Source organism: Microcaecilia unicolor, chromosome 8, assembly GCF_901765095.1.
Source record: "Microcaecilia unicolor chromosome 8, aMicUni1.1, whole genome shotgun sequence".
NCBI classification, from domain to species: domain Eukaryota; kingdom Metazoa; phylum Chordata; class Amphibia; order Gymnophiona; family Siphonopidae; genus Microcaecilia; species Microcaecilia unicolor.
Genome location: NC_044038.1, coordinates 184,849,585 through 184,870,392, shown reverse-complemented (window position 1 = coordinate 184,870,392; position 20,808 = coordinate 184,849,585). Strand labels below are relative to the sequence as shown.

At 48.4% G+C, this 20,808-nt stretch overlaps 2 protein-coding genes across 4 annotated transcripts in view; both read right to left on the bottom strand.

Annotated features, from left to right (window-relative positions):
- Positions 1-11,302, bottom strand: part of FAM193B (family with sequence similarity 193 member B) — a 46,827-nt gene extending 35,525 nt beyond the window's left edge. For 2 of the 3 annotated variants that reach the window (XR_003943067.1, XR_003943068.1), the window contains exons 1-4: positions 10,725-11,302; positions 8,163-8,390; positions 7,411-7,651; positions 537-743 (exon numbers count right to left, since the gene is read on the bottom strand). Coding sequence is in view for 1 of the 3 variants with exons in the window: in XM_030211437.1 (XP_030067297.1) it covers positions 537-743; positions 7,411-7,651; positions 8,163-8,390; positions 10,725-10,793 (745 nt within the window). In the remaining 2 variants the exon portion in view is untranslated. The remainder of the gene's footprint in view (positions 1-536; positions 744-7,410; positions 7,652-8,162; positions 8,391-10,724) is intronic. The other variant, XM_030211437.1, reaches the window with a different exon arrangement.
- Positions 11,303-17,905: 6,603 nt separating this feature from the next.
- Positions 17,906-20,808, bottom strand: part of PRELID1 (PRELI domain containing 1) — a 41,865-nt gene continuing 38,962 nt past the window's right edge. The window contains exons 4-5 of the mRNA XM_030211674.1: positions 18,498-18,576; positions 17,906-18,169 (exon numbers count right to left, since the gene is read on the bottom strand). Coding sequence (XP_030067534.1) covers positions 18,030-18,169; positions 18,498-18,576 — 219 coding nt within the window. The 3' untranslated portion in view covers positions 17,906-18,029. The remainder of the gene's footprint in view (positions 18,170-18,497; positions 18,577-20,808) is intronic.

The window sequence follows — 20,808 nt, the reverse complement described above, 5'->3', positions numbered from 1 at the left end:
CCTAATCTTCCAATTGAGTTGGGTATGAGGCAATGTGCAGAGAATGTGAGGGCACTCAAACATTTTCCAGCATTTTCTGACTGTGGACTTTCTCCCTAATAATACAGTGTGCTTCTGGGATTCTCTCTTGCACCTCTTTTGATGTTCCTTCTCTTCCTCTCCCTGGAAGCTGTGATTGAGCAACCTCAACCTTCACTTTAATTGTTGAAAGGAAGAAACCAAATGGAACATCACACCCAAGTCACGTCACCTTTATGAATCTTTAGATTTTTCCAGACAAATTTCCACTCTTAGTTCCATCTAAGTATCCAAAAATGGGGTGGATATTTGTGAAATGCAGATGATGTTCAGTTGGTCCCTCTTCCCCCCTATGATTGCTTTCTAGTTATTATTCACTATTACCTTCACTACATGCCCCTCCCCCTCCCCTCAGAGTCTTGCATCAGAGGAAGTCAGCTTCCAGAAACTCCCACATTTCACACACAGATCTGGTGGAAGGAGTAAGGATTAGGGTGTCACATGAGGTCAGTTCTCACCTGGCGGTAAAGGTCTACAACACATATTCTTGAATCGCTTTGAACTAGCGTCACAGAAGTTGAGTGAGGTAGGAAGAGAACTCCCTGGAACTGCTGTGTTGCCTTCTGGGGATGTGGAGTGGCTGTACGGACACACCTTTAACCCTGCAGGTTTGGAAGAGTTACTGCCACAGTCAAAGGAGGGCACAATGCTGGAATATTTGTCTCCTGAAAGAGGGGCAGAGCAGAAAAGAATTGGATTTGTTGGTTAAAGAAGAGCAAAACCATTTACACTGCCTTCTTGGTGCATTTGTCATGAGAAATCTCTGTCCTTTCCTAGCAAGAACAGCCCTGGCAGATTACAAAATCAAACTGTATATGTTTATTTGTGCACCACTCTGGATAAGGGTGGTATATAAATATATTAATAAAATGAAATGAAAAATGAAGTCCTCACCCTGAAGTGAGTAAGTGAATGATACATACCTGTAGCAGGTGTTCTCCGAGGACAGCAGGCTGATTGTTCTCACGACTGAGTGACGTCCGCGGCAGCCCCCACCAACCGGAAGAAGCTTCGTGGGCGGTCCGCACGCAGGGCACGCCCACCGCGCATGCGCGGCCGTCTTCCCGCCCGTGCGCGACCGTTCCCGCCAGTTGAATGACAAGCAAAAATGATGAAAGCGCAACTCCAAAGGGGAGGAGGGAGGGTAGGTGAGAACAATCAGCCTGCTGTCCTCGGAGAACACCTGCTACAGGTATGTATCATTCACTTTCTCCGAGGACAAGCAGGCTGCTTGTTCTCACGACTGGGGTATCCCTAGCTCTCAGGCTCACTCAAAACAAGAACCCAGGTCAATTGAACCTCGCAACGGCGAGGATACAACAGAAAATTGACCTACGAAGAACAACTAACTGAGAGTGCAGCCTGACCAGAATAAATGCGGGTCCTGGAGGGTGGAGTTGGATTTACACCCCAAACAGATTCTGCAGCACCGACTGCCCGAACCGACTGTCGCGTCGGGTATCCTGCTGGAGGCAGTAATGTGATGTGAATGTGTGGACAGATGACCACGTCGCAGCCTTGCAAATCTCTTCAATAGTGGCTGACTTCAAGTGGGCCACTGACGCTGCCATGGCTCTAACACTATGAGCCGTGACATGACCCTCAAGAGCCAGCCCAGCCTGGGCGTAAGTGAAGGAAATGCAATCTGCTAGCCAATTGGAGATGGTGCGTTTCCCGACAGCGACCCCTAGCCTGTTAGGGTCGAAAGAAACAAACAATTGGGCGGACTGTCTGTGGGGCTGTGTCCGCTCCAAGTAGAAGGCCAATGCTCTCTTGCAGTCCAATGTGTGCAACTGACGTTCAGCAGGGCGGGTATGAGGCCTGGGGAAGAATGTTGGCAAGACAATTGACTGGTTAAGATGGAACTCCGACACCACCTTCGGCAGGAACTTTGGGTGGGTGCGGAGCACTACTCTGTTGTGATGAAATTTGGTATATGGAGCATGAGCTACCAGGGCTTGAAGCTCACTGACCCTACGAGCTGAAGTAACTGCCACCAAGAAAATGACCTTCCAGATCAAGTACTTCAGATGGCAGGTATTCAGTGGCTCAAAAGGAGGTTTCATCAGCTGGGTGAGGACGACGTTGAGATCCCATGACACTGTAGGAGGCTTGATAGGGGGCTTTGACAAAAGCAAGCCTCTCATGAATCGAACGACTAAAGGCTCTCCAGAGATGGCTTTACCTTCCACACGATAATGGTAAGCACTAATCGCACTAAGGTGATTCCTTACTGAGTTGGTCTTGAGGCCAGACTCTGATAAGTGCAGAAGGTATTCAAGCAGGTTCTGTGCAGGGCAAGAACGAGGTTCTAGGGCCTTGCTCTCACACCAAACGACAAACCTCTTCCACTTGAAAAAGTAACTCTTTTTAGTGGAATCCTTCCTAGAGGCAAGCAAGACACGGGAGACACCCTCAGACAGACCCAACGCAGTGAAGTCTACGCCCTCAACATCCAGGCCGTGAGAGCCAGGGACTGAAGGTTGGGGTGCAGCAACGCTCCGTCGTTCTGCAAAATGAGAGTCGGAAAACACTCCAATCTCTACGGTTCTTCGGAGGACAACTCCAGAAGAAGAGGGAACCAGATCTGACGGGGCCAAAAGGGTGCTATCAGAATCATGGTGCCGTGGTCTTGCTTGAGCTTCAGTAAGGTCTTCCCCACCAAAGGTATGGGAGGATAAGCATACAGGAGGCCGGTCCCCCAATGAAGGAGAAAGGCGTCCGACGCTAGCCTGCCGTGTGCCTGAAGTCTGGAACAGAACAGAGGCAGCTTGTGGTTGGTCCGAGAGGCGAAAAGGTCCACTGAGGGGGTGCCCCACTCTCGGAAGATCTTGCATACCACTCTGGAATGAAGCGACCACTCGTGCGGTTGCATGACTCTGCTCAGCCTGTCGGCCAGACTGTTGTTACACCTGCCAGGTATGTGGCTTGGAGGAGCATGCCGAACTGGCAAGCCCAACGCCACATCCCGACGGCTTCCTGACACAAGGGGCGAGATCCGGTGCCCCCCTGCTTGTTGGTGTAATACATTGCAACCTGATTGTCTGTCCGAATTTGGATAATTTGGCAGGACAGCCGATCTCTGAAAGCCTTCAGTGCGTTCCAGATCGCTCGGAGCTCCAGGAGGTTGATCTGCAGATCCTTTTCCTGGAGGGACCACAGACCCTGGGTGTGGAGCACATCGACATGAGCTCCCCACCCCAGGCGAGATGCATCCGTCGTCAGCACTTTCGTGGGCTGTGGAATTTGGAATGGACGTCCCAGGGTCAAATTGGTCTGAATTGTCCACCAGAGCAGTGAAGTGCGGCAACTGGTGGAGAGGCGGATGACATCCTCTAGATTCCCGGTGGCTTGGAACCACTGGGAAGCTAGGGTCCATTGAGCAGATCTCATGTGAAGACGAGCCATGGGAGTCACATGGACTGTGGAGGCCATATGACCCAGAAGTCTCAACATCTGCCGAGCTGTGATCTGCGGAGACGCTCTGGTCTGCGAAGCCAGGGACAGGAGGTTGTTGGCCCTCGCTTCGGGAAGGAAGGCCTGAGCCGTCTGGGTATTCAGCAGAGCTCCTATGAATTCCAGAGACTGGGTTGGCTGGAGATGGGACTTTGGGTAATTTATCACAAACCCCAGCAGCTCCAGGAGTTGAATAGTGCACTGCATGGACCGGAGGGCTCCTGCCTCCGAGGTGTTCTTTACCAGCCAATCGTCGAGATATGGGAACACGTGCACTCCCAGCTTGTGTAGATACACCGCCACCACCACGAGGCACTTTGTAAACACCAGTGGGGCAGAGGCGAGCCCAAAGGGCAGCACACAATACTGAAAGTGCCGTGCGCCCAGGCGGAATCTGAGATACTGTCTGTGAGCTGGCAGTATTGGGATGTGAGTGTATGCGTCCTTTAAATCCAGGAAACATAGCCAATCGTTTTTCTGAATCATTGGCAGAAGGGTGCCCAAGGAAAGCATCCTGAACTTTTCTTTGACCAGGAATTTGTTCAGGCCTCTCAGGTCTAGGATGGGGCGCATCCCCCCTGTTTTCTTTTCTACAAGGAAGTACCTGGAATAGAATCCCTGCCCTTCCTGCCCGGGTGGTACGGGCTCGACCGCATTGGCGCTGAGAAGGGCGGAGAGTTCCTCTGCAAGTACCTGCTTGTGATGGGAGCTGAAGCATTGAGCTCCCGGAGGACAATTTGGTGGAAGGGAGGCCAAATTTAGGGCGCATCCGCACCGAACTATTTGGAGAACCCACTGGTCGGAGGTTATGAGAGGCCACCTTTGGTGAAAAAATTTTAACCTCCCTCCGACCGGCAGATCGTCCGGCACGGACACTTTGAGGGCGGCTATGTTCCCGTGGATCCAGTCAAAAGCCCGTCCCCGGCTTTTGCTGTGGAGGCGCAGGGGGCTGCTTAGGCGCACGCTGTTGACGAGAACGAGCGTGCTGGGGCTGTCCCTGTGCCTGTCGAGGCCTTCGGGCCGGCTGGGTGTACCTACGCTTGGCAAAAGCATAGGGCGCAGCCTGCCGGGCCCGGGAAAAACATCCACCTGCTGAGGTGGATGCTGAAGGCGCCCGGTGGGAGAGCTTGTCGAGGGCGGTTTCCCGCTGATGCAGTTGGTCCACCAGCTGCTCGACCTTCTTGCCAAAAATATTATCCCCCCGGCAAGGGACGTCGGCCAGTCTCTGCTGGGTGCGGTTGTCCAGGTCAGAGGCACGCAGCCATGAGAGCCTGCGCATCACTATACCTTGGGCCGCAGCACGAGATGCCACGTCACAGGTGTCATAGATACCCCCGGACAGGAACTTTCTGCACGCCTTCAGCTGCCTGACCACCTCCTGATAAGGCCTGGACTGCTCCGGCGGGAGCTTATCAACCAGGTCCGCCAGTTGCTTCACAGTGTTCCGCATGTGGATGCTCGTGTAGAGCTGGTAAGATTGGATGCGGGTCACGAGCATGGAAGATTGGTAGGCCTTCCTCCCAAACGAGTCCAGAGTGCGAGACTCCCGCCCCGGGGGCGCCGAGGCGGTATCCCTCGAACTCCATGCCCTCTTGAGAGCAGAATCCACGACCGCCGAGTCATGGGGCAATTGGGGCCGCATTAACTCTGGGTCCGAGTGGATTCTGTACTGGGACTCTGCTTTCTTGGGAATGGTGGGGTTAGATAATGGTCTCATCCAGTTCCGAAGCAGTGTCTCTTTGAGGACATTGTGCAACGGCACCGTGGAGGACTCTCTAGGTGGTGATGGATAGTCGAGGACCTCGAGCATCTCAGCCCTCGGCTCATCCACAGAGACCACGGGGAAGGGAATGCAAATGGACATGTCCCTTACAAAGGAGGCAAAGGAGAGGCTCTCAGGAGGCGAGAGCTTCCTCTCTGGTGAAGGCGTGGGGTCAGAGGGAAGGCCCACAGACTCCTCAGAGGAGAAATATCTGGGGTCCTCCTCTTCCCCCCACGAGGCCTCTTCCTCGGTATCGGACATAAGCTCATGTAGCTGAGTCCTTAACCGGGCCCGGCTCGACGTCGAGGCACCGAGGCCTCGGTGTCGTCGAGCGGTGGACTCCCGCGCCGGCGGGGACGAAGCTCCCTCCATCGACGTCGACGAAGCTCCCTCCATCGACGTCGACTCCACCTGCGTGGCGGTCGAGACCGGCGCCGCAAGCGGCGGCGGTGTCGAAGGCCTCGGCACCGGGCTAGAGCTCGCCGGCGCCACAGTCAACGGCGCCGAGGGCACAAGCACCCCCGGCGCCGGCACAGCCTGGCGCATCAGCCCTTCCAGGATCCCCGGAAGGATGGCTCGGAGGCACTCGTCCAGGCCCGCTGTCTGGAAAGACGGGGGGGGGGGGGGGGGGGGGGGCGGTAGAGGTGTCGGTGCCGGAAGCTGCTCGGGTCCAGGAGACTGCACCGAAGTGCTGGGACCCTGACGCGTCGGTACCTCCACTACCGAGGGGGACCTCTCCTCTCGACGTGGACGCTTCGGCGTCGACTCCTCGCCGGCACCGAGAGCTGAGCGCACCGATGGGGACCGATGACGGCGCCCGGTGGAACGGAGGAGTTCGATCCCCCTCGGTCTCGAGGGGCCGGGTCAGACAGGGTTCGGTCCCGAGGGCCATGGGCAGAGGGAGTGACCGGGGCCGATTGCCCACGCGGCCTCTCACCCCTACCATCACCGGAGGACTGGCGGGCGGACGGGACCTGTACTCCTGGGGTCGATGCCATCGGTGCCGATTTCGCGGACATCGATACCGGTACCGAAGAACCGGCCGTCGATACCGATGCCGTCGCGGTCGACGTCGAGGGGCCGGCGCAAGTTCCAAAAAGACGGTCCCGAAGAACTTGCCTCGCAACCTGAGTCCGTTTCCGGAGACCAAGACACAAAGAACACGACTTGATATCGTGCTCTGGCCCGAGGCACTGGAGGCACCAAGCGTGGGTGTCGGTCTGCGAGATAGGCCGGCCGCACCGACCACACTTCTTAAATCCACTCGGGACCTTCGAGGACATCGACGGAAAAATCGCGTCGGCGAAATTAAAGTCGTCGATGGTGGCGGTAAATCACACCTCGAAAAATAAATCGACCGCGCGGCCACAAGGCCGCAACACGACGCCCCCGCTAGAAAACGAGGGAAAAAACAAGCGCGTTCACTCTTTTTTTTTTTTTTAACAAGAAAAGAAAAGGTCCAGAACGCGCGGGAACCAGAAATAAAAAATAAGAAATTCGCGAACAACGTGACGGTTTTCCGGGGCTGACAAGAGAGAGCGGCGACGCACGACTCTCTCCAGCGTGGAAAAAACAAGACTGGCGGGAACAGTCGCGCACGGGCGGGAAGACGGCCGCGCATGCGCGGTGGGCGTGCCCTGCGTGCGGACCGCCCGCGAAGCTTCTTCCGGTTGGTGGGGGCTGCCGCGGACGTCACCCAGTCGTGAGAACAAGCAGCCTGCTTGTCCTCGGAGAACAATATTTTCAGGGCTAGCTTTAGAAGGAAATACAAGGGTCAAAGACTGATTTCACACTAATGTGAAAAAAAAAAAAGATCACGATTCAGCCAGATGCAAGAGAACAGTAAACTGTGATACATCAGGAGGTTATCATTGACATAGTCTCACCAAACTTATGCATAAAGTGATGTTTACTATTTCTATAGAGTCACCCAGAGTTTAAGCAACCGCTGAAAGTGACAAAATGAATCTGGAATGGGGGTGGGGGGTCGGGGTGTTGTGCTCTGAGCACCATGCTGCACCAAACAGCTGCCAAACCAGGGCACCTCTATGATATCTAGATAAGTTTTCTTCTGAAATATCTTAAAATATTCACTGCAGTGCCTCAGTACTCACCTGAAGCCACTGGGGCCCCTAGAGAGCTTCCCTGGGCGGCTCCACTGGTATGTGGTGAATTCCAGAGTCCAGACAGTTTGTGAGCAGACAAGAATGAGCTGGGATCCCAATCACCTGAGTTCCCATGGCAGGAGGAAGAAGAGGAGGAGGAAGAAGAAGAAGAGGAGGAGGAGGAGGAGGAAGAAGAGAGTGAGCTCCCTCCACAGGACTGGGACTGGCAGCCCATGTGAGACAGTGACACCTGCAGGAAAAGAACTGGTAGTAAGACAAACTTCCCATAAACAATGATCATCAAACATTAGGGACCTAGGGTGGAAAAACAATGGCCAAAGGGGAAATCTCTCTGGTCTCAAAACGAGCCACTGTAAAATAACCTCAATTTTCTTCAGCCCGCAGTAGAACAGGCTGAAGAAAGCAGAGCTGGGCCAAATGTTGCTTTTCCCACAACCTGGACTGGCAGCAGGGAAACATGTGGCTCCAAAAATGGTGCTGAACTGGATTAGGGCGAGTCATAGAAGCATCTTCGTCAACCTACCTCTCAGGACACCAATGGTACCGGCAATGTGCAGCCTGGCTGCTACACACATACAATTCACTTCTTGGACACACCCTCATCTCATCGAAGCAGCAGCACCTTAGTCACCCCCAAAAACAATGCTGAACTTTATCAAGAACTGTATATTTAATTGCTAAAATTTTTACCCAAGTTCACAGCAAACTGCTCTCATAAAAGGTCCCAATGTTGTACTTACCGCCAACGCCTGCTCCTGCACCGCCCGTCTCTCTTCCTCCTCAACACTTTTACGGCAGCTCTGGCAGATCCACAGCGGCATCTCTCCCAATAGGTTTTCTGGCAGTGTTGGTACAAAGGTTCCCCCAGGAGGTACTGTCCCATTGACAGGTGCTGTTCCCCAGTCTTTGCATTCCCGGTGGCACAATAAGCAGCATGTCTGTACTGACTGGTCAGAAGTGACCAAGCCCTACAGCAAACACAGAACATCCCCTTAAAAAGGGAATACAGCATTGATGAAAATGACAGCGAAATATATTGGATGATCTTCCCTGACCTCACCCCACATAAACCATTACCAGGAGGGAAGGGAAAGGGAATGCAAGAGTTCAGGCAGCAGATGTCACTTGTAGAAATTATTCAGCTCGGTAGCACCTGGATTATGGAACTCTCTTTCGTTACATATCACACGTTCTGCAGCTTACTGAAAAGATGGTTATTCAGTAAGTACCTGGGTTAAGTTTTAGTTAGTTCCTATGATAATTGTAATGATTTTACATATATTTGCTAATGAGATTGTTGTCTTCTTCTCTTGTGAACCGCCCAGAGCTACTGGTGGTGACAGTATTATTATCCCCGAGGTCAATATTCAGCCAGAGATGCTCAGTGTTTCGCTGTCTGCCAGTGTTATACCCCCGAAATTCAATGCCAGGCCATATCCAGGCTCCGGCATTGAATTTCTGGGTTTATGGAGCTGGCTAAACCAGGTTCTCAAACCTGGTCCTGGAGGAACCCCAGCCAGTCAGGTTTTCAGGATATCCACTATGAATATTCATGAGAGAGATTTGCATGCAGTGGAGGCAGAGCATGCCTCCAGGACCAGGTTTGGGAACCACTGCCATAAATTCAGCACTTAACTGGCTATGGCGAATTGCATAAACATTTTTATGGGGTTCTATTTAGGGCAGTTATCTTGGCCGGTTAACTGCTGACTTCACCCTTGGGAGGCCATCAAAATAGCCGGCTTGGAGTTGAGCACTAACTGGACATTTTCAGTGGCACTATCCAGTTAAGAGTCGTTGAATATGACTGGCTAGCCCCGAACAAGTGATTAAACCAGCGAAGAGCCATTTCTGCCAGTCAAAATCACTTTGAATATTGACCCCTTTATTTATTAGAACGGGGAGGCAGCTGCTCTTAGTCTGACTGGCTCCCTCCTCCCCTCAAGGGACCCACAGCCCCAGATCTGAATCCTCCAGCCTATGTGGCATGGGCCTGAGCCAATCCCCAGTTCCAGAGAAAAGGGCTGGTTCCTACGTGTTATCATGTTTCTCGGAATAAAAACCCCTGGAAAAAAAGTGAAACTGTGAAATGAACAACATTCAGGTCAAAAGCACTGCCGTCCGGATAAGAACTTGCTTTCTGGATATTCAGCGCACTGTCCTTTTAGACTGTAGTGGACAGTGCCGGGATGGTTCTGGAACCTATCTGTATCCAGTCCGCTATCTGCATAGCTTAGAACAAAAAGCTGTCCTAAGTTATCTGGATAAGCAGAATTCTGATTGCACACTGAACTCTGAAAACTTATCCGGATAAGTTTTGGTATTGACCACGTTATCCACCTGTTCAGCACTACCACATTATCCACTGAATTTATGGATATTTTTTTGACCGCCATGGCATGCTTTTAAAAGAAATGCCGAGTGGTATCTGAATACTGACCCAACTATTTATTTCAGGTTCAATCCGTCACAGGTATCAGGGGTGTGACGGAAAGTCCCACAACTGCCCGGTAAACAAAAAGGCTTATTTTGCTAGAGAACACTGCGCTGGCACGCTGGATCCATTAGGAGACCAGAAAGTGTGGGTGCATCTCTCCTGCTTGTCTCTGGTGAATGACCTAAGGCTGCTAAACTGAGCTCTACTCCAGCAGCAAGACTGAGAAGCAGCTGCCGAAGGACCCTTCCTTCAGGATCACCGGCAGTAGTGCCATAGCGTGCAGCGCTTTGGGCAGCAGTACTTTAGGAAGCAGGGCTTTGAGGTGCACTGCTTTGGGGATGCAGCGTTTTGAGGTACAGCAGTGCATTGACGTGCAGTACTCTGAGGTGCAAGATTTGTGGGTGCAGAGCTCTGAGGTACAGGATTTGGGGATGCAGCAGCGCTTTGAGGTATAGGCTTTGTAGTAGTAATAGGCTATTTTGGGTGCAACGCTTTGAGGTACAAGATTTGAGGATGCAGCAGCACTTTGGGTTTCAGGATCTGAGGATGCAGCGCTTTGAGGTAAAGGGATTTGAGGTGTTGGATTTGGGAGTATAGCGTTTTGGGGTGAGGGGCCTCCAGACACCTGTCACTCGTTTCCTGTGCTGCGATTGTTGTGCAGCTCCCAGCCGCACATTTGTTCTTTCCGGGTTTTCGTTTCTCTTTTGTCTCCCTTTTTGTTATATCACTGGGCAGGAGTGAGCACAGAGCGCGACCCCACAATCTGCAGCGTCTCTGCAGAGGGGCCCCAATCCCTGCCGCACCCCCTCGCCCGGGGTACAGGAGAAGCAGAGCCTGCGGCACGCATAAAAAAAAGCGCTTCTACCTGCGGCTCACTGCTCGGCTCCCGCCGGCTTCCTCCTCCTCCGCTCGCCTTGTTCCGCCGCCTGGTCATCGCTCGGCTCCCGCGCCCCGACACTACAGGCCGACACGGACAACAGCCAATATGGCGGCACGCTATTAGCCCCGCCCCTAGGTGAAAGGGCACAGAGCGTCTGGCAGCGGCTTCAGCTTCATTGCGACGCCACCACCTCCATGTTTGAAGCTGGCAAGAGCAGGAACCAATGAAATGCTTCCTCCACTACAGCTGGATTCAATAACTTTATTGGCATGAACAGTTCTACTCAACAGGCCAAAACGAAGCAGAAAGAGGAACCACAAACAGCTGTTCCCAGTCTCGATCAATTGAGGGAATAATGGCATGGATATTTTCACTTTGAAAATCAGGTCCCGTAAAAGTTATAAGAATAAAAGTATCAGTGAGCTCTCCATCTGCAAAGTACAAAAGGGATTACTAGACAAGGTTGCAGTACCTATCTTGCTCTCTTAAAAGATTTTATTATTCTCCAATTAACAATTTTACTAGGAGTACATAAGTATTGCCATAGTGGGACAGACCAAGGCCCATCAAGCCCAGCATCCTATTTCCAACAGTGGCCAATCCGGGTCACAAGTACCTGGCAAGATCCCAAAACAGTACGTTTTATGCAGCTTATTCTAGACATAAGCAGTGAATTTTCCCCAAGTCCATTTTAATAATGGTCTATGGCCTTTTCCTTAAGGAAGTCGTCCAACCCTTTTTTTTTTTTTTTTTAAACCCCCACTAAGCTAACCCCTTTTACTTAATTACAGGCTAAGAGAAGAAATATTTCTGATTTGTTTTAAATTTGTTACTTTATAGCTTCATTGCTTGCCTCCTAGACCTAGTATTTTTGGAAAGAGGAAACAAGCAATTTACATATACCCATTCCACCCAACTTATTATTTTTATAGATCTCTATCATATCTCCCTTCTTTAGAAGACTTTCTTCCCAAGATTGTTTTTGAGACTGCTAGGTCCTGGCAGGAGTCACAACAAGCTACTTTAGTTCTACCATGTGTAGCTCAATGATTTTGTATCTATCAGCACATGTTCTCCGTGGTAGCTCCACTTACTGGAACAGGCTGTCTTATGGAGGAAGATATTAGTTCATGCAGAGGTTCTGCCAGGTGCTTCTTTTAGACATATTTTTAATTGTTACTTTGCATTTGTATTAATTTGTTGTGTGATCTTATTTGGTCCTGAGGAACTGAGTTCGATTCCTGGCACAGGCAGCTCCTTGCGACTCTGGGCAAATCATTTAACCCTCCATTGCCTGCCGCACTGAGCCTGCCATGAGTGGGAAAGCGCGGGGTACAAATGTAACAAAAAAAAATGTTTTCTGTTTCCTGCAATCTGAGACCTGACAAGTTATAAATTGTTGCTTTTTTTATTTTAAATAAGAACATGTAAATATTGTAGGGCTTTGAGTTGCTTTAGAGTGTCTGCTAGTGGAGGGAGTTTATATCATCAAACTTTGAAAAATAATAACTAAATAATGTGGTCTACTACTTTTGCTCTGCATCCATTATTGGGGGTATTTGTGATTACAGAAAGTATCTGTTGTCAGAATTGGAGCTGCAAGTTTTTTAGTGCAGTTCGACCCTGTTATTTGTTACATTTGTATCCCACATTTTCCCACCTATTTGCAGGCTCAATGTGGCTTACATAATACCATAAAGGCATTCGCAAATTCCGGTATGAACAAATACAGTAATGTGGTAGAATAAGGTTCATGTGTACAGACACATTAGGGAATCGTAGAAAGGTGGGGGCTTAATATCAGACACTAGAGTCACTCCCATAAAAGAACTGGTTGAATGATGCTATCAAATAGTTTTAATGATAAGTATTTGTCCAGAGGTTTCTTTGCTCTAAGACCCTTAACATTTTTTTATTGTAATGCCTTTACAGCCAGTTTAAAACTCTCAAATGCACAAGTTCAGTCTAAAGTATGTATACCGTAAAGTAGAGAAAGAACCCCTAATCCACTCCAAGCTGACCCACGCTCTGCTTTTTCCTTCTGGCTATAATCCTAGTCAGTCTACAAAGGCAGATTCAGAGTGGTGGAGTTCATCATCTGAAGGCTTCAGTGCAGACCTTTTGTCACAAATGCAACACCCAATTTTTGCTCATTGATGGGAGTAAGATAATCCTACACAAATCTGATATGCACAGACAATGAAGATACAGGCTGAATAGAATCACTGATGGGTCGTCGTCCGCGATGGCCCAGGAGACCAGAGATTAAAAAGCTTAAAACTTCTAGAAGGAGCGTGATGCGCGTGGGGACAACGCACTGCGCATGCACGAGTGACTTCCCGGCCGCGACGCCTGCGCGCTTCCCTCAGTTATATAAAAAGCAAACGAGAAAACAGCAACTCCTACAGGGAGGAGGGTGGGTTGTGATACTATTCAGCCTGTTGTCCTCGGAGAATACCTGCTACAGGTATGTATCTTCATTTTCTCCGAGGACAAGCAGGCTGAATAGTATCACTGATGGGGTACCCCTAGCACGCAGGCTCACTCAAAACAATGAACACTGGTCAATTGGGCCTCGCAACGGCGAGGACATAACTGAGATTGACCTGAAAACAAACCCAACTAAGTGACAGTGCAGCCTGGAACAGAACAGAAAAGAGCCTAGGAGGGTGGAGTTGGATTCTAAACTCCAAACAGATTCTGTAACACCGACTGCCCAAACCGACTGTCACGTCGGGTATCCTGCTGAAGGCAGTAGTGAGATGTGAATGTGTGGACAGATGACCACGTTGCAGCCTTGCAAATTTCTTCAATGGAGGCTGACTTTAAGTGAGCCACTGACGCAGCCATGGCTCTAACATTATGAGCCGTGACATGGCCCTCTAAAGTCAACCCAGCATGGGCATAAGTGAAGGAAATGCAATCTGCTAGCCAACTGGATATGGTGCGTTTCCTGATGGCAACTCCCATCCTGTTGGGATCAAAAGAAACAAACAACTGGGCGGACTGTCGATAGGGCTTTGTCCGCTCCACGTAAAAGGCCAATGCTCTCTTACAGTCCAAGGTGTGCAACCTGTCCTCACCAGGGCGGGTATGTGGACAGGGAAAAAATGTTGGCAAGACAATTGACTGGTTCAGATGGAACTCCGACACCACCTTCGGCAGGAACTTAGGGTGAGTGCATAGGACTACTCTGTTATGATGAAATTTTAAATAAGGAGCATGGACTACCAGGGCTTGGAGCTCAGGAGTCGGTGCCAGAATCCATTGGGGTTCGAGAGCCGGTACCGGGCTGCCAGACGACCTACGCATTGGCACCTCCTGAATGGAGGGTAATCGGTCCTCCCGGTGCCGACGCTTCTCGTGCCAACTGCCTAGGCTCCCCGGAGCTCTCGGTACTGTGTCTGGAAGGAGATCGATGGCGATGTTTCTTCGCCTTTGCTCGATGCCCGTCATCGACACTCCTCGGTACCGATGAGGACATGGAATCCTCACGCCTCCTTGGGGCTGGGTCCGACGAAGGGCGGTCCCGGGGGGCCTGCACAGCAGGAGGTCTTGAGACGGGCGGAGACTCGCTCGATGCCTCACTGTTCCCTGCTGTAAAAGGTCTTTCGGCAGCCATTACCTTATCTCTTGACGCTGTTTCCCTCAATGTTGACGCCCTCAGTACCGATGCCGAAGGACCGGGCCGATCCGAGAAAAGCTTCTCGCGCTGAGCCTCTCTAGTCAGCTGGGTCCTCTTCTTCATCAACTTACACAACTTGCAAGCAGTTGGAAGGTGATCGGGCCCGAGGCACTGAATACACCACGCGTGAGGGTCAGTACACGAGATGAGAAAAAGGAAACGCGACCGAGCGGCCTAAGGACAGCCGCAAGCAAAAAAGAAAGGAAACTTGAAAAAGGGGAAAAGATAAGGAAAAAACTAAAAGAACTACTATCTTTTTTTTTTTAATTAAAAGATCGAAGAAAAATAACAAAATTAGGAAAAGAAACGCGTAAACACGACTCACAGTCTCCTGGGCGAACGAAGAGCACAGGAAAAATCCAACTCTCCCGATCATGGAAAAAAGAAAACTGAGGGAAGCGCGCGGGCGGGAAGTCACTTGCACATGCGCGGTGCGTTGTCCCCACGCGTGTCGCGCTCCTTCTAGAAGTTTTAAGCTTTGTAATCTCCGGTCTCCTGGGCCGTCGTGGACGACGACCCATCAGTGATACTATTCAGCCTACTTGTCCTTGGAGAATGTCGTTTATGAAAGATCCTTTCCATATTATTCAGTAGAGCTTTAGAGTTCTTTACCTTTAACTGACTAGCTCCTTGTTCTTTTTCAAAAACTACTGCAATCTTATCTGCTTCAGAAATATTATAAGATTGAGGAAATATGAAATTTTATGTTTTTTTGTTGTTATCTTGAATTTTTTTTTCTTGGTTATCTGCTGCCTTGAAGCCACTTTTGCAGGGATATGGCAGGCTTTAGTGTAGTACAGTATGCTAATCATAGAGAACACACTGGATGAATGTACACAAGGTTCTGGGCTAAATGCACGTCCAAGCAAAAAAAGTATCAACACCTATCTGCCCATATCCTGGAATGTTATTCTGCACATAAATATCAGCATCATAACATTTCTCTGCATTTTTGTGATGCTCAAAAGAACATTTCAGAGCCTGCAGAGTTACCATTTTTCCTGCTCAGACCTAGGTGCAGAGCCATCACTGATGCCGTTCTGTCTTAAAGTTGTGGAGCACTACTGAAGAATAACAAGCTAATCCTTATCTGTCTCAGCAATTCCTGCATTGTGCTCCGGTCTTTTATTGCTGCTCTCTGCAGGGTTTGCTTCTGTATCATACACCCAGAAAATTGTGTATATATACACACATCACACTAATCACATTTTTCCATCTGTACTAGCTTGGTCCCTGAAGTAGCTGCATATAGCTGGGCCCCCCCTTTTTTTAGTAGCCCTGGTGGCCCATTGTTTTTTTTTTTTTCTGGAAAGGAGAAATTTAGATCATACCTAATAATTTGCTTTCCCTTAATCTGTCCAGACTGTTGGGTTATGCAGTCCTACCAACAAATGGAGACCGGTTCTCTTAGTAGTCCATTGCAGCCCTCCAAAAGTTAGCATTTTTCTGCTCATCTGCTCACTTTATAGTCTTATTAGAGCCATATGCTTTTCAGGAGCCATGCCTTAATTTTCTGAACTGTGTGTGAGTGCTCAAAGTTTGGGGGCTTGCAGTAAGACTTAAAAGTCCAGTTGAATCCAAATAAAGTCATTAGCTCTGGCCAAGACAACGGAATGCCCGTCTAACCTGTTCAGCACTATTAACTTCTGTTACTCAAGCACAGTCTCTGCTTCCTTCTCCTGGTCTGTCCCCCAACCCCATCCCTGATCCCTTCCTAAATAGGCTGCTGGACTTCAGGGGGATCAGGGATCTCTTCTAGAAATTCCTTCATAAAAGGGTGTCTAATGATATGAACATGCTCAATTCCCACTTCCACTAGGCTGGGCAGTTTATGGAGAAGATGGCTTCACAGGAAACTGTTTCCAATGTCTTCCCTACTTTTTGCACTTGCACTCTGGGCACCCAAGGTAACTGCATTTCTTGCATACCCCTGTAATGGCCCTGCAGTATAGTCATTCTTAATACTTTGAGTACCATTCAAAGTAGTAATGGAGGACAGCCAAGGGGGTCACTGCTCCAGGAGGGGAGCTGTGCTACAGCTTGAAACATTGTCAAAGGAGTGGAAAACTGAAGAGAGAAAGCATCAGGGCTCAGAACATTTAGATGAAGGGGGACAGTGTTAAGGCTCAGAGAATAGAAATGGGGAGCAAAGAACAGCAGTGCAGGTGCTTAGGGGAGTGGGGTGGCAAGTGGAAAAGGACAAGGAGCATTGGCAGGGCTCAGCATTCAGCTCAAAGTGTACTGATCTAGAGATTCTTAGCCCACGTGCATGGTAGCTCTTTCTTGATATGAAGCATGATATACCACAATAAGCAGTTTTGCTCATCATAATATTATAAGAGTAATAGTGGGTTTTGCTCTCTCCCCCCAGTTCAGGTCTTTTCTTCCAGATGCTCTTTTTTGCACACTGCTTTTCTTCGGCATTTAGGAAAGAAGGCGGAAGTCCGAGCATGCAGGCACTGCCAAACTCAGCACCTGTACCCCCCCCCCCCCCTCGTGCCAGTAAATTGATCTCCAACGCCACTGAAGATTGTGCTACCCTCAATGGCATAGGGGATCAGGGTGGCACTTTCTCTTCTATCTTTCCTGGCAAAGGTGACCTGGTTATACTCATTCCTGGGAGCCTTGTAGAAGGTTATGCAGTACTTTCAGTAGATCAGCTCATCTCTAGGACCTCTGCAATAGTGAATAATCTCCAATTAGAATTGTTTACATCTCCATAGAAGCTGAAGAACTGGACCAGCTCCTGCTTGAAACAAAAGACTTTTCAGAATGTGTGTTTTATCACACTAGTTACCAGAAAATTTTCATACCCAAATTCTGGCTCTTCAGATAAGCTAAGAATTTAGCAATTAGCATTATTGGTTCCTCTGGTATCAACATGCAAACCCAGGGCCACATTAATATCAAGTTACATCCCAGTGGCTGAGAACTAGCTAGCAGTACAGGGCAGCCCAGGATGGTACAGATTATGAGAGATCCGTTATTTTCCCAAAAGAATTATGAATAAGTTGTATAAAATTCTAATTTATGCTAGTACCGAGGTTAACCTGCTGCCGATTTCTAAAAGGTTTTGGTTCTTCCCTGCCTGGTACAGCAGTAGCTGTACTGAGACTGGTTCATTTCTGAAAGCAAGGTGCCTTCAAATCTCACTTGTTAATAGTGGTTTCCCAATTCAATCTGGCTCCTGAATCTCTTAGTAACAGTGAGCAGAGCCTGTGTTTCCCAGTTCTCTCAGGTAGTCACTCAATCACACTTTGGAGTAAGGATGGCATAGCTTTATCAAACCCTAGTTCACAATACTGTTTAAATGGCAACTTTTTAGCTTTTTCCCCTCGGTTTGATAGCCCATTTCCACAGGAGCACCGGTACCGCTTTAGACTTGGTTACTGAGCTGCACCCAGGGTTCAATAATCTCTCTCTCACCCTTATTTTCCTATTTCAGCCTCTCATGACTTAACACATTAATACTGACAGTATCTATTCACAGTAAGAAAATCTTTAATGAGAAATTATATTTCAAAGTATGATTCCTATTTTCTCAAATAAAACACAATGGAAAGTTCCAAAGTTAGATTCTGCCAGCAGCACTGCCGAGGGCTTCCTCACACATACTGCTGCTTCTGGGTGCTGGCCGCTTTGCTAGCCAGGTCCTTGGCTTTCTCAGTAGCAGCCAGAGCAGTCTCTCTTGCCTTCTCTTTTGCCTCTTTTGCAGTTGCCACCAGTGTTTTTGAAGGAGCTTCACCTGCAACCAATATGCACATTTAAATAATTCCCCTCATGTAACCCATCTTTACAGACCACCTGTCCAGCACTGCCCCTGTTCTCCTCTGGAAGATGGAGTTCACCCACCTTACTAGATTTATCTGAGGGGTTGCGAGCAGACACACTGAACTCTTCCTACAGTATCCAAGCCACATGCGAGTGATGAAAGAAATCACTCCTTTATGCTTCTCGGATAAGGGGGAGAGGGGGGAAAAGAGACTTGTCCTGTGTACTGTTGTTCCCACCAGCTACACTACAGTATTATTTTAGGATGATGCAGTGCTAAACCATTTCTGGTTTTCACCTACCTTGCATTTTTGCTAATATAAACTCGTAGCCTTTCATTGTCTTGGTCACATTGCTTTTGAATCTCGCCAGCCCAAACTCCTGCAGAAAGATGGAAATGTTATACTGCTTGCTGTACCACTGCCAGAATGTGTCACACTAGCTACCAGAAATTTTTCATAGCCAAATTCTGGCTCTTCAGATAAGCCAAGAACTTAGCAATTAGCATTACTGGTTCCTCTGGTATCAACATGAAACGTTGTGACCCTGGGTTTGCAGGTCACATCCCAGTGTAGCTGTGCATGTTCTGGTTGAAATTCAAACGTCCTTCTTGCTCTGAATCTCGTGCACAGCTTAGACTATCTTAAAAACTGTTAAATCTCCAATATTTGATTGTTTACTACCGGTCTTGTGAGAAATTAGATATTTATCAGTAGTACTTCTACTTAATTTTGTACTGGCCCACCTGCCTCCTCCCCCACCTTTTCTCTACCCATAAGCTAAAGCAGTCACCTGATTTGGGAGACAGTGAGGCTTATTTTCAAAGCACTTAGCCTCCCAAAGTTCCATAGAAACCTATGGAACTTAGCCTCCCAAAGTGCTTTGAAAATATGCCTCCATGTCCGTTTCAAAGCAGAGGTGTAGTAAGGTGTTTTCATACATACAGCACTGGAGACTGGTTTCACAGCTAACACAATCCACAGTTCTCGGCTTCTTTAGGGTTTTAAACTAAATTTGCCAGGGATGGGTGAAAAAAAGCCCCCAAATCATTACTAGGGAAATATCTGGAGAGCTTTTGTGTACCAAAGTCTGTAGTATGGGAAACCAGTTTCTAGATTTACAGGCTATGATGATAGGAGTCAAATTGGATTTCGTGACAGTCACGGAGAACCATGTCTGGGATAGTGTTATACCTGGCTATAATCTATTTAAGAGGGACAGGATAGGGGGGAGAAAAAAAAAGGTGGAGAAGTGGCATTTATATGTTAAGAATAGTGACAGAACTGCAGGATATATGGGGTAAGGAAGAACCGCTGTGGGTTAATCTGGAAAGAGGAAATGGAAAATGTATTTATACTGGTGTGATATACAGGTCACCTTCATAGTCAGAAGAAATTAACAGATTTAATTGAAGACATTCACAAGATAGCTAGGAAAGGGGAAGTACTACTGATAGGTAATTTTAATATGCCGGACATCGACGGGGTCGTCCCTGCTGCAGATCATCTAGAAGCAAGGGGGTGATTTTAATATGCCGGACATCGACTGGGTCGTCCCTGCTGCGGATCATCTAGAAGCAAGGGGATCTTGAATTCTCTACTGGAAGAATTGCTCCAGGAGTTCGTAATGGACCCCACGCAGAATGGAGCAATTCTGAACCTCGTGCTTATAAACGGGGAGTGTTTCTGATGTTACAGTGGGATATCATTTGGCATCTAGAAATCGGTGTGGTTCAATATTAAGACACAGGAGGAAAGGGCTTATTTAAGACTTAAGTTTCTTGACTTCAAAAGGAGGAGTTAGCTGTATGGGAATAGCTAAAGGAAGTAGAACAGCAGTGAGCAAAACTGAAAGGAGCCATTTTAAAGGTGACAATCTTTTATGTTAGAAAAGTACATAAAGTAAGAGGAAAAGAAGGCTGCTTTAGTTACAAATATAGTAGCTGAAAAGGTAAGAACGTATCACGTTTAAACTCTGTACTTTAGTCCATAAAATCATCCATGGTGACGCCCCAGCCTACATGTCAGACCTAACAGAACTTCCACCCAGGAACGCAAAAAAATCTTCTCGCACTTTCCTCAACCTTCACCCACCAAATTGCAGAGGCCTGAAATACAAATTAATGCACGCATCTACCTTCTCCTATATGAGCACGCAGCTCTGGAACGCGTTGCCACGCAACTTGAGAACTGTCTATGAACTGACAAACTTCCGCAAACAATTGAAAACCTCTCTCTTCGACAAGATATACAACAAAGAGCAACACATGTAACTATATAACCTCTGACTTATCCAGAAACGTTTTATACTATCTTTTGCTTTATTACTATCATTTAATCCAAAACTCTGTTATAATAAATATATGTTCCCCTCTATTTCCCATATCCACGATGAATTGTAAGCCACATTGAACCCGCAAAAAGGTGGGATAATGTGGGATACAAATGCAATAAATAAATAAATAAATAAAAATAAAAAGGTTAGCCTTCATAAATTACAAGACATCGCAGAAAGAGGAAGACAGGCAAAAATACTTGGAAAAACTAAGAGAAAACTGGAAATGCTGTGAGGAAAGCAAATATACAAATGGAAGAGCTAACAAAACTAAAAATA